This window comes from Gopherus flavomarginatus, chromosome 1 (assembly GCF_025201925.1).
Source record: "Gopherus flavomarginatus isolate rGopFla2 chromosome 1, rGopFla2.mat.asm, whole genome shotgun sequence".
NCBI classification, from domain to species: domain Eukaryota; kingdom Metazoa; phylum Chordata; order Testudines; family Testudinidae; genus Gopherus; species Gopherus flavomarginatus.
In genome coordinates this window covers 139035540-139051339 of record NC_066617.1, presented here as the reverse complement: position 1 = coordinate 139051339, position 15800 = coordinate 139035540, and the positions used below count along the sequence as shown (strand labels likewise).

The 15800-nt window shown below is 45.8% G+C and overlaps 1 protein-coding gene across 2 annotated transcripts in view; it reads right to left on the bottom strand.

The window, feature by feature from the left end:
• Positions 1-603: 603 nt before the first annotated feature.
• LOC127056815 (rho guanine nucleotide exchange factor 5-like) overlaps positions 604-15800 on the bottom strand; it is a 46183-nt gene continuing 30986 nt past the window's right edge. For both annotated transcript variants that reach the window (XM_050965118.1, XM_050965119.1), the window contains exons 4-16: positions 15583-15634; positions 15143-15207; positions 14543-14805; positions 12981-13141; positions 11763-11915; positions 9419-9548; positions 8600-8674; positions 5435-5524; positions 4771-4922; positions 3826-3987; positions 3179-3249; positions 2629-2733; positions 604-2273 (exon numbers count right to left, since the gene is read on the bottom strand). In XM_050965118.1, the coding sequence (XP_050821075.1) occupies positions 2119-2273; positions 2629-2733; positions 3179-3249; positions 3826-3987; positions 4771-4922; positions 5435-5524; positions 8600-8674; positions 9419-9548; positions 11763-11915; positions 12981-13141; positions 14543-14805; positions 15143-15207; positions 15583-15634 (1634 nt within the window). In that variant the 3' untranslated portion in view covers positions 604-2118. The remainder of the gene's footprint in view (positions 2274-2628; positions 2734-3178; positions 3250-3825; positions 3988-4770; positions 4923-5434; positions 5525-8599; positions 8675-9418; positions 9549-11762; positions 11916-12980; positions 13142-14542; positions 14806-15142; positions 15208-15582; positions 15635-15800) is intronic.

The following is a 15800-nucleotide window of genomic DNA, read 5'->3' as shown; positions in this document are numbered from 1 at the left end:
ATGAAGTTTGGAATCTTGTATTTGGACTATGATAGAAGTTTAGGTGGGTGGCTGAGGATTACCTTTGTTAGTCTGTCATTACCTCCAGTTTGAAGTTAGGACTCACTTTTACCCCCTTTCGGAGCACTGATTTCAGCTGTTAAAAGTGGACCTAGGATCAGTTTTAGTTCTCTCTAAGAAGGCACTGTACAGTCTGTGGCTAGCAGGACTTCATAACCATCTTGTCCTTCAGTATGAGTATGGTGTATACTAAATGTCCTCTCTCAATAGGTCATCCTCCCAGGTCATCTTGGTATACTGGTGACAAATGACTGCTCCTGTAACCTCCATACCATATGCATCATCTCATTCTAGTCACACCACATAATGTTCTATGCCATGGCTGCTGTAGAAGTGAAGAAAGATGTCAATGCAGAGAAAAAAAGCTAAGTCTTATCCAGCTGAAATATTATGGGAAGGTAGTCATATATGAAAAATTAGTTTTAGGGAGTGAGGGGAGTGTTCAAATGTTGGCAACTCTTACAGGCACAGAGTTTATGGTTCCTATGAAAAGATAAGCTAACTGCAACGGAACAGGTAAACTTATATATCTTAACTGGAGAAGTGCATAAGTTTATTAGGTCAAAAAAAATCTTAAAAACAAAACAAACAAACAAACAAAAAAGTAAATCCAGTTCAATGACTGGCATAAATAGTCTGGAACAAACTATGCCAGGGAAATCAAAAGGATATTACAAAGATCCAGAGATACAAAGGTCAATAATTCTTCAAATACATTAAAAGCAAGAAGGTTACATGTGTTGCTTTCATACTTTGCAGGGTTTAAATTCTCAACCTTGATGTTGTTTTAGCATAATTACATGCAAAAACCCTCCTTTGTTTAATATAGAAGAAAAAAATATTTTACAGTTTGAAGCAGTGTTCTCCAGCTGCACATAAAACCTGATGACTTTGCACAGAAATGGAACCATAACAAACTGCAGTTACATGTTTTGCTTAAAAATTTCTATAGTTTATAGATTTCCTTATGTTTTAAAATTGTGCAAAATGTTGCGTGTTGCATCACATCTGCTATAATAGATCAGGCATACGCAGTGCAGTTCCACTTTCCTGCCATTCAAGAACAACTAAATTTAAGTACAGAGCGTATGCCAACATGGTAAAACATAATCTTGGTCAAGAGTTTCAAAAGTGACTAGTGATTATGGGACATTGTTTTCCAAAGGCAGGTGCCCAGAACTTCCTGGAAATCGGGCTCCTTCAAAGTATCTCAGGTTAAGCGCCCAAAAATCACTAATTATTTTTGAAAATTTTTCCAAAAGAAGGTCTGAAAAACACTTTAGAGGGAAAAATTTCTTTTTCTCCATGCTCACCTAGCTAATGGATTTTTCTCATACTATCTAAAACTTATCTTTTGCTGAGACTGGGTTAAACTGAGCTAGTATAAAAGTGCAGAACGCCATTGAAGTCAATGGAATTGTACCCACTTACATCTACAGAAAATTTGGCCCATTATATATTATCTTAAATGAAAATATGTGGAAATTAAAACCACTGAAAGAACCCTAAGAAGAGGTTGAAATGAAAAGCTCTTCTTGACCTTAACTACAGTGTGCTTTACATGTCTATAGTGCCTTTCTTCTCAGGAACTCAAAGAGCTTTACAAATATGAATGAATTTAGCCTCACAACATCCCGTGAGGTAGGTAAGTGTTATCCCCGTTTTACAGATGGAGAAACTGAGGCGGAGTTCTGAAGTGACTTGCCCAAGGTCACACATCTTGTCAGTGGCAAAATCAGGCACAGATTTCCAAGAGTCCTGAGTCCCAGTCCTCTCCTCTCTTACGTTCCCTCCCCACTATTACAAAGCAAGCAATATATGCAGCTTCTTTTCCTTCCTTGGTTTCACCATGACTACAGAGGAAGTAGAAGTGAATATATTTATTCCTGGCTGAATTCCTGCTTTCTTTAGAAGCAGCACTTTGTCTGACAGTACTAAGTGCTCATTTTTTATTTCTGCAGAGTTGTTTCTTCCAGAATGTGGTAGAGAGAGGGTTTCTTAAGTCAGGTTTCTCCATACCAGAGAGACTGTACAGGGTGCAACAGGAAGTGGAGAATCCTATTTCTTGCAGAAGACCTGCTGTTTGGCATTCTTCACACGCTGTTCCTCCTTCAGGTTCATCTGGCGTGCGTGTTTGCTGGAGATCATTTCCACATGCTCTGAGGGAAACCAGCCTCTCTCTCCATCTGAAAGTTTCACTCCTTCTATCCAGCCTGCAGGGGTGGAGGCAGACACAGAGAACATTGGACAAACTGACTGAGATTTCCCTTTTCCCACCCCAAAAAAGCCCCATCCTAACTGAACAAGCTAGAACAAGACACCAGCCAAAATGAGATCCCCTTGCAACCTTCAAGCCACATGGTCTATTTGTTTAATGGTCTAATTGAGACCCCAGATAATAGGCAGGCAAGGGAGAATCTCCTCCCAGTCCTATAGGCAGGAGCAAGATGCTTTCTGAGAAGAAAGTTTCCCTCTCCATCCCTTATATAGCCTAATGGCCTTGTCATCAAAGAGATGACTCAGTTTTCAACCCTCTTATCCAAGAAGATCACCGTTTGTTCCACTCACCATCGTTGCTGTTCTGCATGACCATGAGGATATCTGCTTTCTCCAGAGCCAGCTCGTCATTCTCCCGAGCTTTGTATGTCCGTATGCACTGAACCTGAGGTGAGTCTGAGAGAAGAGGGGTGGAGAGCGTGAGCAAGCTGGAGGATGAGAGGGATTGCAAGTGTCGGGTACCGCATTCTCCCCAAGGAAGGAAGAACATGAGGGTCGGTCACAACACCTGAGGGGTGAGGGAGACAGCTTTAGGGTGAGGCCCAGCATCTGAAAAGTGGGGAGGTGGAAGAGTGCTTGTGTTATGGGTGACACCTGTGATGAGTGTCTGAAGCTGTGGAGGAGATGGGGAAGACAGAGACTCAGGGGCATCATTTGGAGATGAGGGAAAAAAACAAGTCAAGTTTGACATTTGTAAAATAAGTAAAGGGGAGGATGAATGCTCCTCTTCAGATTCACTCCTACATTCATGTTACCCTTATATCTTCCTCCTCGCTGGGACACAACTCTTCCCCCTAGGCAAGTCCTCCCACCCATCCCAGCAGCGCCTAAGCAGTCTCACCAGGGCTTTCTAAGAGATCTGGTTCTCCTCGTGGTGGCACCAGAGCGGAGATCCACCGCAGCTTCTCACTGCTGGAAAATACCAAAATACAGATGCTGGAGAGATAAGAGTGAAGCAGCCAGGGATATTGGGGGTGGGGGTGGGGGTTGTGTAGGGAGGGATTGGAGAAAAAAGTGCCTGCCACCACGTCTTGGGGAAGTGAAAGAGGATGCTAAATGAGGAAAGTGAAGGATTAGTGAGAATTTGGGCCTAAATGAAGGAGGGAAGAGAAAGGGGTTGAAAAAATGATTTCCCACATTTTGGGGGTTGATAACACTGTGTCTGGGATAGGAGCTTGAGATATCTGCCTGGGTAGTTGTTCAATGGAGTAACGGAGAAGTGGGTATGGAACAGGATAAGGGTACAGGACAAAGTGGAGAAAGATGGCTCAGTGGATGGGATTAAGGGGTCAAGATGACAGCATCTTGGGATAATTGGAAAGTGGAGTGGGAGGCTTTCAACTTCATTGTAAGAGAGTGTCCTCTGGGTCTCAAAAGCAGCAGGGGGTGTTGGCATTTAAGCAGCAGAGAGAGGTACAGAGTTTTGGCAGCTGCAACCATAGGTATAAGTGGTGTTAGGATTCAGCTGGAATAATCTCTGGCTCTTACTGTGTCTCTGTGCGGAAGAGGAATTCCACTCTTTTCCCCTGGTTGTTCTTGAGGAGAAAAAGACGGAAAAGATTTTTGTTTGGCCCATGCAGCTTCATCTCACACTTCTCCCCAAGTACATCTGAAAATGCAGCATGATCAAACACGACAAAGCGCCCACCCCTAAAGGGAAAGAGAAGGGGAATTAGAGAAACTGTGTGTTAGCTTTAAAAGTGACATACACGGATAAAACATTGGGGTTTGGGTCCTTTCTTGCTGCTTTGATAGGTCAAGAACGTTTAAAAGTGGTGTGCGTGGGGAAGGGGGGAGTTCCACCTTAAACCTGTAAAGTCTCATCTTCTTCTCTGCTTTTGCTAGAGGTCTTCTTGGAGTACCAGAGAATTGGAACAGTATTTTTTTCTTACTCCTCAATGGAAGGGACAGGATTGTTTGAATCTGTCACAGGCCATTTTTCTCACAAGTGTTCATCAGATGCTGGTTAAATATTTTACAACTTTAAAAAAAGAGTCTGGACTAAAGAATCCTTTTCCCTCAACTACACAGGTTTCAGGTTCTTGCCATTTCATATTCCCACTGGTTCTCTGGTCCTCCATACAGACCTTAAGCTAAAAAAGGTTGGGGGAGAAATGTGTAGCCTTGAACAAAACTAGATTGAACTAAGTTATGCTGTGAAGCATAAAGGAGGTTAGGTGCAAAGGGGAGGAAGATATGTAGAACGACATAAGAATGCTGTAATTAAGAGTTTGGAAGTGAAGGTACTGCGTGATGAACCTTGTAGGCTGTTCATGAGATGTGAGAGTGCTAAACTGAGCAGTCTAGCCAATAAAGGTTGCCATCTGCTGGCTGGAATCTGATGGGTAAGGGACGCTGCCTCCCCAACATCCCCACCCCTTTCTGGACCCGAGATTATAGAGTTCAGTGAGAGGTGCAGTCTGGGAGACTCACTCCCTGGGCCGGGACAGGAGCAGGCAGTCATTGAAGAGGTGCAGGTAGATGGGGCGGGTGGTAGGTTTCCCTTTGGTGCTCAGAGTGTTGTACAACGCCATCAGCTCACCACACTTCACCAGCCGCCTTGACTGTGAGACCAGTGGGAATATCTGTGAGACAGGGAAGAATGCCATGATCAGATACCCATGGAAGTTGGTGCATTAGGGCTGGAGTTTACCTGGAACCCCTTGTTGAAGGCATAAGGTGAGGTTTGATATTGCTCTCATCTCCCCTGTTGTAGGTGGGCAAGTTGTGACCTGAATCCTCTGCTTCCAACTCCAGGATGAGGTAGAAGAATTGGGTAGATTCAGCTCTTATCATCCTGGCATAATGCAGGGGAGTAGACACTAGAATCAGCTGTTGCTCCCCTCCTTGTACAGGAGTGAGGTGCTGGGCTGATGTACAAGAGTGGGTCAGGTTACTGAGCAGCCCAGGGGGAGTGTCTCACCTTGTATTGCAACTCTATTTTCTCAGTGCTCTATATTAGTTCACCAGTGCTCCTCATATATTGGAAAATACAGGGTGAGGTGGGAGACGACAGACTGAGTGTGCAGTGATGGGTTAGTGGCGTTGGGTCAGGTAGGTAGGACTAAAGTAGAAATCAGAGTGGGTGGGTTCTCACCTTGCACTCAAAATCAATCTTTTGTCTTAGGTAGATCAGCTCCTCAGTGCTCTTCATGCGCTGGACATTTTCGTTGCAGTCCTTTATGAGCTGCAGAGGGGAAGGAGGAAGAGGTTGTTGGGAGCTGCCCACTAGGAGTGGACAAAGTAGGTGTAGATGGCACAGCCCTCAGGGTTCTTTCTCCCAGAACCTTATTTTCCAAAGAGCGGATGGATGCTGTGCTTTCTCGGCCAAACAGTTTTTACTCACTGTGGAGGGTTAGTCCCTGATATTGAGCTCTGCTCTGAGTGAGGAGTGCTGTCATCATGTCTCCATTACTGCAACCTCCGCAGGTCTGGTTTTGACAAATCCAGTCTGGTCTTGCTCAGAGCTGTTAAGAATGTTGCTGCAAAGAGCACTCTCCTAGCCTGTTGCTTTGACCATGACACCTCTCCCTCTGCCTCGCTGTACTGGCCCTCCCTTCTGTTTCACATCAGACCTAAGCTACTTGTCTTCTACATTAAAAGCCTTTTACAGCCTCTCCCCACCCTAGCTAGCATCATGATACTACCTATCATTCAGTATCAAAGGGTCAACTCCTGCCTCCGATTGGTTGTCTGCCTCCATTGCCCACTTGTTAAATTTTCGAACAAACCCTTTTAAGCTTAGGTGGCACTTCTGTAAACATTTGCAGAACTAGTTCATTATCCACCTTCAAGTCCCTCCTTTGTTGGTGATGCCTACAAGAAACTCAACAATGGGTAGGCTGCTGGTGCATTAAGATCACAGCCTAGCATGCTACTGTTTCCTTGTGCTCCTATCTGTTGTCTCCTGTCTTGTATACTTTGTTCCAGCCCCAAATAGCTTACAGTCTCTTTGTCCTCTGTTTGTACAGCACTTGGCACAAAGGGCTACTGGGTGCTACAATAATACCAGATCTCTGGGGAGCAGTAGATGCATCAAAATACTGTTGCCTGCTGGGAACTGGGTCAAGTCACTGGTCATTTGGGAGCAATACTTACTACAGGGGGTATCTCAAGCATACAGGAAGCTGGGGGTTTATTAGATAATACTTAACCACAGACCCCACCTTTGCATCGTCCTGGCCCACCTCCTGCTCCACTAAATCTGTTCCCTATCCCCACATGAGGGGGATTCTTTTTAGGCTTAAATACAGAGCTGTCTAATGTGCTTGAAACCCAGCAGCTGCTAATAGTGCATGGCAAGGTGGATTTACAGAAGAAGGGAGAAACACTCCAATGGACAGGACTAGCTCAAGAACTGTCTAGGACCCACTTTGCTGCAAGGTGCAGCATTCAGTGTGTGACATTCTTCCCCACGCCTAATGGTCCCAAATTCCTATGCTCTATAGCTGCTGTGCTGGGGAGACTCAGTCCTATGAGACTTGAGTAGTGGTCGATCGCATAGGAGGGCGTGCACACCGTGTCCAAAAAATGATCTGAGCAGTTGCAGGGGTGGAGAATACCTGCAACGATGGGAGCAGCATCATGATTCTTCAAGGAACTCAAATTATTGCCCTATTTATCTTGTTTATTACCATAGTGCATAGTGACCAACCAAGAATGGCATCCCATTGTGCCAGGCATGTTACCAACACAAAGTAGTTGACAGTCCTGCCCCCGAGAGCTTCAGTCTAAATAGACACAGAGTAGGGCACACGGATTGATGATTGTGCAAGTGGTATGTGAGTGTCATGATATTGGGGGAGGGGTGGCGGATGGGACAGATATGGCAGTTTCTTGCAATATCCTTGAAAAACCTTATTGAATGAAGTAGCTTCAGAGTTTGTTGTATTAAAGATGCAAAGTTTATGTATTATTGCAAAATTGTATGTAACTTTTCTAGGAGGGAGATGTGACCCTCATAAACCCTGAGAAGTATGTTAAGCTTCAAAGCTTTAAACAATATGCCAGACAAGAAGGAACCTTTGGGACAAACAAAGTTGAGTGGGTTTTCTTGGAAATACTTGGGAGGAGGTGAATGCAAATTCCCACCTCTGGACCCAACCTTCTGCCATTAGGAGAAACTCCTTGTCTGCTGATTACCTATTCTTAGAATAGGAAGATCAAAGCTCTAAGCTGCAAAAAGGAGGGACTTATAGTTCAGAACAAGCTCCCCCCTGAATTTAACAGTTGTTATTAACTTGTAACCACAGGAAGACCCCTTGGTGGGGTTTGAAGGACTCATCAGCCCCGGCTGGATTTGGTGGGGGGGAGGTTGGGGGGTGAAGCTCTTGTAAGCTTTTTACAATGCAGGTATGTTCCTTTAGTGTTTTTAATGTTTTCTCTGTAATGCTTTCACCTTAAGAAATATGCTTGTTTAGAAAGGACTGTGGGGTAGCTTGTAACTGTGGGCAATTTGGCTGTTTATAGCCTCTGAAGAGAAAGCAAAGCAAGTCTGCTGAGGCAGTCTGACTTGCAGGGGAACTCCTTACAGGCAGGAAACTGCAGTCTGGCAAAACCATGGTCAGGAGGGACTGAGCCGTAGGTCTCTACCTGAGAGGTCTGATGGCTACGGAGCTGGAAGCCTGAGAGTGAGTGCCCTGGCTGGAACCACAAGAGGGGAAATACAAGTGCAATTGCCCTGAACTGTGATGGAGGTTTCTGTTTAAACCCAGTGAGCTAAATGAAAGACAAAGGGAGTGAATGGCCAATCAGTACCTGAGAGAGAATGCCTGGAGTGAAAACTAAAGAAAGTAGTCAAGTATCAGAGGGGTAGCCGTGTTAGTCTGGATCTGTAAAAGCAGCAAAGAATCCTGTGGCACCTTATAGACTAACAGATGTTTTGGAGCATGAGCTTTCGTGGGTGAATACCCACTTCGTCAGATGCATGCATCTGACGAAGTGGGTATTCACCCACGAAAGCTCATGCTCCAAAACGTCTGTTAGTCTATAAGGTGCCACAGGATTCTTTGCTGCTTTTAAAGAAAGTAGTGTGACATCATCAGTGCCCAACAGCCCCTGCTCTTGCCCTTGGCTCCCTGCTAACACTTCAAGAGCATGTGGCACTAGCACATAAGCAGTAAGATCATGTGAGCATTTCAGTCTGTTTCTGATGGGAGTCCCATGCTGTGGAAGTCCCTGTAGCTGTTTGGTTCACTGCCTAAAGCAGCACTGGCAGGTTGGCAATAACACTGCTAGTGGAGAATGGGCTGGTGCTCCTTACCTTCTCCAGTGCATCATAAGCCTGTGTGGCCTGCACTTCTTCATCAGACTCGGGCGGGGTTCTCTTCAATATATTCTGAAGAACAACCATAAAAAGTGTTTCAGAAAGGAGGCTGAGAGAATATACTTCAAGGACAAAAGAGATGGGCATGTGGATATGGGGGAGGCAGGTGTAGGGAGACAACAGGATGAGCAATGACAAGGGAGAAATGGGCAGAGGGCCAGGACAGGAGGGGAGAGTGAGGGGATCAGGATAACCAGCGAGCACAGGAATCTGAATGCAGCTCCTGTCTTTGCAAGTGTACTAGTAGACTCAAATATCATATGCAATAACTTCTGTAGGGGGGGGAAATGAACACAAGTCATGGCACAAAACAGCCTAGGTACAACAACATGGTTCTTATTTGTTTGATACTTCTTTCTATCTGTCCAACAGGAAGGCACATTGAGCACACTACATTGGCTCATGTTTGCTTCCAAGAGCAGTTCAAGGTATTTTTAAAGCTTTGGCTGTGCATTAAAAACTCCTAAACTCTAGAAGGGGAGCCTGTAAGCATTTATAACAGCCAGCATTGGTGTCAGAGCAACTGTCAAAGATTATCACAACCATGCTATGCAAGCCATTGAACAGGCAAACTTCTCTCCTGTTCCCCTTGGCTCCTCTTTCTTTCCCTCTCTGGCCTTGGACAGGATTCCTGTGCAGTGACTTGTGTCTGAGTGTGCAGTGAGGGAAGAGTTAATAGTGTGGGATGGGGAATGGAAGTCTGAGAGTGGGTTCCCTGGCTGGAACCAAAAGGTTCTCCGACCACATCGCTATTACCTGTAGGAGGAGTTTGAGTCGGGTGATGCGTTGGAAGGGCAGAATGAGGAAGGATTTGAGGGAGAGGCGCTGGCACACGGCGGCACTTTCCAGTTTCTCCAGGACTTGCTGGAACCTTGCATTCCCAGTCCTGAGAGAGAGACAGAAAAATCTAGGAGTTGTACAGAATAACAAAGTGGTGGTGCCTTCCAGAAGGGGAGGGGCAGGATCACAGTCTGATATGACCAAGCAGCAGAGCCCCCATTAGCTTGGAACAGGCTCTTTCCCTGTCTCTCTCAATGGAGTTGAACCCTTCTGCTGGGGAAGAGGTAGAGTGCAGGATGGCCCTTTGGGAACTGGGTCTCTCAGCAGGGTAGCAGTGAGAAAGTAATATTGAGGTGGCATAACAGGGATCTACTTTTTTCCTCAGATGAACGGCCATACTGGGTTAGACCAGTGGTCCAACAGGCGCGGTATCTTGTCTCTGATAGTGGCCTGTACAAGAGCCGTAGGGGGTGTGTACAGAATAGAGCAGCTGGAGTGATCCACCTCGTCCCTCCTGGCTTCTGGTGGTCAGAGGTTTAGGTTGTCCCACGCATGGAGTTACATCCCTGACCATCTTGGCTAATACCACTTGATGGATCTATCCCCCAGGAACTTTTCTAATTCTTTTTTAAACTCAGTTATTCTTTTGGAACATACCATGGCAATGAGTTCCACAGGTTAATTGTGTGTGGTGTGGAAAAGTACTTTCTCTTGTTTGTATTAAATTTGCTGACCATTAATTTCATCAGCTGATCCCTAGTTGTTATATTGTGGAAAAGGGTAAATGACATTTTTCTATTCACTTTTCCCACACCATTCATGATTTTACAGATTTGTATCATATCCCCCTTATGCTTCTCTTTTCTAAGATGATCAGCCCCCAATCAATTTAGTCTTTCTTTGTATGGAAGCTGTTCCATACCCTTAATAATCTTTGTTGCCCTTCTCTGAACCTTCTTCACTTCCACTATATCCTTTTTGAGATGGGGTGACTAGAACTGAACTCAGTATTGAAGGTGTGGGTGCACCATAGATGTATACAGTGGCATTATGAGATTGTGTCTTGTTTTCTATTCCTTTCTTAATAGTTCCTAACAATGTCAGCCTTTTTGACTGCTGCTGCACACTGAGCTGAAGTTTTCAGAAAACTATCCATGGTGAGTCCAAAATCGATCTTGAATGGTAACAGCAAATTTAGAACCCATCATTATATATGTGTAGTTGGGATAATATGTTCCACTGTGAATTACTTTGCACTTGTCAATGTTGAATGTCATCTGCCATTTTGTTGCCCAGTCACCCAGTTTGGTGAGCTCCCTTGGTAACTCTTCCCAGTCAGCTTTCGACGTAACTATCTTGAATAATTTTGTATCATCTGCAAACTTTGCCACTTCCCTGTTCATGCCCTTTTCCAGTGGGCAAGAGAAGCTGTTCCCTGGTGAGACAGAGCCCTTTGGAACAGGGAGACTCCTCCCTACAGAGGGAATAGCCACATTCCAATTTCCCCCTCAATGGGTTAGGGCACTTCCCTAGAGGCAGAGGCAATGCCTGTGTGCTCCTCCTCCCTCCTTTCCCCAGAGCACAGGTAGCATCCTGGAGGCCCTCTCTGTTTGGAATTGAGTCTTTGCTGGTGGGCGGAAGGGAGGGATCAGTACCAAGGCAGCCTCCCTCAGTATTAGGTGGCAGTGAGAGGGAGTACAAGGGGTGGCCCTGTTAGATAGTGCTCCTCCCTAGGAGAAGAAGGAAGGCAGTATGTGTGCAGCTTCCATGAGGACTGGGTTCTTGTATGGAGATAGCAGTGGGAGATTTGTTACTGAGGCAGCCTCATTCTGCGTTGAGGTCCCTCCCCATAAAGGGTCAGTATCGAAGTGACCTACAGCTCTAATTTGTTCTCTCCTGCAGGGGGTATTGTGGCACTGGGGGCATTAGCTGCTCCACTCTACCCTCCACAAGCAAGCTGAACTGAATCCTCCAGCCAGTCGTATCTGCCTCCTCCAGTAGGATGGGGTGGTATGAACCTGCAATTACTTGTTTCTGCCTTCTCCAACAAGGGGTAGAATCAGATGCTGATTAGTCTTTGCTTTCCCATGGCTGTTAAACTCGAGGAGCCTGGAGCTTCCCAGCCCTGCCCTCACACTGGATGGTTTCTGTAACACTGATGGAAGCCTCTGACTGCTTTCACACACCCATGCTTATAGATGGGGCATGACTACCTGGGGGCAACCTTTAATTGCTCAGCTCTATCCTGGCTGATAAATGGCACTTATGAGGTGCGTCAAGGAGAGCAGAGGGTGAGACGGGAACAAAGCAGCGTTCTTACACTAGTTTCTGGAAAATCTGCTCCTGATAGGTCTGATTTGTCACATATGGTAGATACACCTTGCGGAATTCAGGAGCATGTCTCAGAGCCACGTCACATACGTTGAAGTTGAACATATTCTCCTCAAACTTCTCCTCCAGCTCGAAGAGGAAACTGTAATGTCCCATATGTCGCCATGAAAGGAGAGAAACACGGTTACTAATGGGCTGTAGTTACTGTTATTATTTATTATTTGCATTACCACAGCACCTAGGAACCACAGTCATAGGCCGAGACCCCACAGTGCTCAATGTTGTACAAACACAGAACGAAAAGATGGTGCCTACCTCAAGGAGCTAAAACTCTGTCTATAAGACAAGAGACAGCAGATGGATACAGACAGACTGGAGAGTATAAGCAAAGTGAAAAAGTCCTTTTGTCTCTATCAGTCACCAGTCTCCTTCCCTTGCTGTGCTACGTGTGAGGCCCACATACTAATCACAGGGTTCCTCTCCACTTTTGAGGGACAGCAGAGGTCTGGTGGTGGTGGCTTGGTTTCCAGTGTGAAAGAAAGCTGAGGAATACCAAAATACATCATCAAGGCAAAAGGGATTTCAGCTGCTGTGAAGTCCGGTTTACAGCTGCTTAGCACCAAAGGACATGCAATCAGTCAAGCCTTACAGAAGAAACATAAAGGCTCTGAGATACAGAATGTATACCAACCAAAATGTCCGGCATGTGGTGGCACTGGTTCTGGTTCAGGCTTATGGCTGGTGCTGGATTGAGCCAGGTTGGGATCTGCCAGATAGTGGCTCTAGTTTTCTTAAACTGGGTCAGGTGGATGATGGGTTCTGGGTTATGTCTGCTTGGTGCTAGATTTGGGCCGAAGTCTCCTTGGTAATTCTCGTTTGGTTCAGGCCAGGTTTGGTGGGGCCTATAGTCTTGTTAGTGACATATTAGATTCTTTGTTCTCCTGCTATTTTCTGTTTGTACAAATGTGCCACCATTTCTAAAAGCACCACACTGAATGAACAAGACTACCTGACTCACTCTCTCACCCAAAGGAGGACAGAGGTTCATTCCAGGGTATGAGGAAGTAATGTGTGTCCCAGGACTGAATGGACACGTGGAGTAGGAGTGAGGGGGCTATTGACTGGTCTGATCTTTGTTTTCCATCCTTGGGCTGTGTCTGCACTTCAGAGACCACCAGTGTCTGTGAAGTGAAGGATCTGGACTCACCTGGCACTGACATCACGCACCTCCTGCAGGCGGGAGAAAAGCCATTTGCGCTCCTGATTGGTAAGGAGTGCCTGGAGTTCTGATGAGCACTGGAAGTGATCCACTGCCACATTTAAACTGCGCAAGTATGAGGCCTCTGACATGATCAGTTCGAACTTGGCCTGTAGAGAAAGGGACATAGCATCAGCATAGCAGGCATGTCTGTAAGGGATGTAAATGAGGTGGCACTGAAGGACAATGAAGGGGCAAAGGCCAGGAACCTTCCTGGCTTCCAGTGTAGGTGGTGTGTAGCTGCTGATTCCTAATGGGGGAAAAAAAGCCAAGCTTTCTCTAACCAGGCAGCGTAAAGAGATGGTGCTTTAATGATGGTGAGAGGCCTGGGTCTAGGCAGATTGGCAGAGATCAATGGGGACATTAGTCTATTCCAGTGGTTCTCAAATTTCTGTATTGGTGACCCCTTTCACACAGCAAGCATCTGAGTGTGATCCCCCTTATAAATTAAAAACACTTTTAAAAAATATGTAACACTATTATAAATGCTGGAGGTGAAGCAGGGGTTGGCGGTGAAGGCTGACAGCTGGCGATCCCCCTCATGCAATAATCTCATGACCTCCCATGAGAGGTTACAACCCCCAGTTTGAGAATCCCATGTCTATTCTTTCTTCATCTATCCATTTGTTGGGATGGAAAGACAAGCTTATGGTGTGATTTGAAGCTATTCATCAACTCTGACTGGGAACTGTAGTAACTATTTTTTGCCCTCTCCCTCCCCCTTCTTTTTTTTTAAACAGAAATAATCACAACATCCCTGTGTCCTATTCTTTCTCCAGAGATTCATCCTTCCTGGGCTTCTCTTTATTTAGCACACCCCCATATTGTTGTTTCTCACAAGTTGTCAACTCTCCTCAGTTCTGCCTTTTATTCCTCCATCAGGGTCCTTAAATTTCCCCCAAGTTCTCATTTTCTCCTCCTTCCTTGGATCCTCTTGTCCCACTGCTTCCCCTTCAGTTCATCTTGATTTCCCTTGTCCTTCCTACCCCATTTCTCTGAATTTGCCTGCAGTTCCCTCAGAGCCTCTTTTGCACACAATGGCCAACTTTTGAACCTTGCATTCTTTTTCAGAAGAATTATAGTCTGAGCCTTGATTAATGCAGTCTTTTAGGGTCCTCCAGCTTCTTCCACACTTGGTCTATTTTAGTAGCAGGGGACTGGACCCAGGAGGTCCCTTCCAGGCTTATGTCCCTAATGCATCCTTCTTCTGTTGTACCTTGCTCTACAAGACTTCTTAATTCCTCCAAATTTGCTTTCATAACATGTACTGCTGGGTTCCATGACCCTATTCCTTACTCTTGCATGCCTTTCCCTTACTATGTTGGGTTCAATTCGCTCATCACAGGTACCAAGCTTCCCTTTAACCTGGATATACATTGCTGATAACTTCTCTTCCTCTTCACCCATCTGCATTCTTATATCATGCATTCATGCTCTCTGATTTGTCCATCCATCTATGCTATCCCACCTGGCCAATCCCCATCCTTCTGCCTACAGCATCCATTCATTACCTCCTGCAGTTTTTGATCATCTCGGGACATGTTCAGCAGCATTCTGCTTCCTCGGATCATGGGGATGTCCTGCCAGAGGGACGCGTTGGATGAGACTGACAGACGTTGAAGATACGAGTCCTGCTGAGACAACACTTTCCTCCGTAATCTCGGGGAGCTTGGAGAACTCAGTTCGAAGTCCTCTGCCAAAGAATCCACTCTCTTCTGGCTCTGGATTGCCTTGTTCAGAGCCACGTCGCTGTACTCCTGATAGAGTAACCCTGCTGTGGAGAGAGGCCAGTAATTCAGATTCATTCGAAAGCAGTGACTACTGAACTCCCTGTGTGGAGAGGGCTCCATTACTGTTTCAGTACAATCAGTCTAAGACAAATGGACATGTCAGAGCCCATAGTGTTTATAATGCACCTATCACCAGCATAGCTCTTCACATCTCTAACCACATTACATGCTGATGGTTACATGGCCTTCTCTATACTCTCTCACTGATACTCCCACCTAATTTCACTGTAGCAGGAGGCTGCAGATCCCCTCTTTTTTCAGCTCTCCACAGGGGGGATGATGGCTAGGGTTTTCTAAAGCACCTAGGTGGGAGATACTTACAGGAGTTGATCAGTTTGGACTGTCGGCGCTTGAAATTATCCAGTGTGGCTGCAGATTTCTTCTCTCTGTCCGGGGAGAGGAGACAGGAGAAAATAAGAACTGCTGAACTGGATGTAGCTCGTCCAGATCTCAGTAATTAACTGGAACAGCTGGGACTTCTCTCTCCATCAAGTTCAAAGTCTGCATTCCTTATTTCTACTGCAAAGGACTGTTGCCAGGCTGATGGATATTCAGAAGTAAAGGGACATGAATTCCCCTCTTGCCCCTTGGGGAAGGGGATCCCATTGCATGGGTAGCCTGGGATGAAGATTAGGCAGGGGTCGTTATTTCAGACAGCATTTTGCTCTGTTGTCTGTTTCTTGGGTCGCTAAGGAATCAATGGAAAGTTCTGGGCCTCTGTATCTCACGTGCAAGGGATTAGAAGCAAATGGGAGACTCACCGAAGTATAACTGTGTCTAAGCTGGTTGGCTGGTCCTTGTGTGCTCCCTCCTCTGAAAGGACAAGAGAGGTTATTCCATTTCCTGCCAATAAGACAGCAAGCACGAGAGAGAGAGAGTCCAAGTAGCCAAGTGCAATGCAAATATCGCATCCTAAACCCTATGTAGAGGTGGTAGCCTGGGACTGGGACCAGTACTCTCCTGAGGTTTTTTTTCCAGG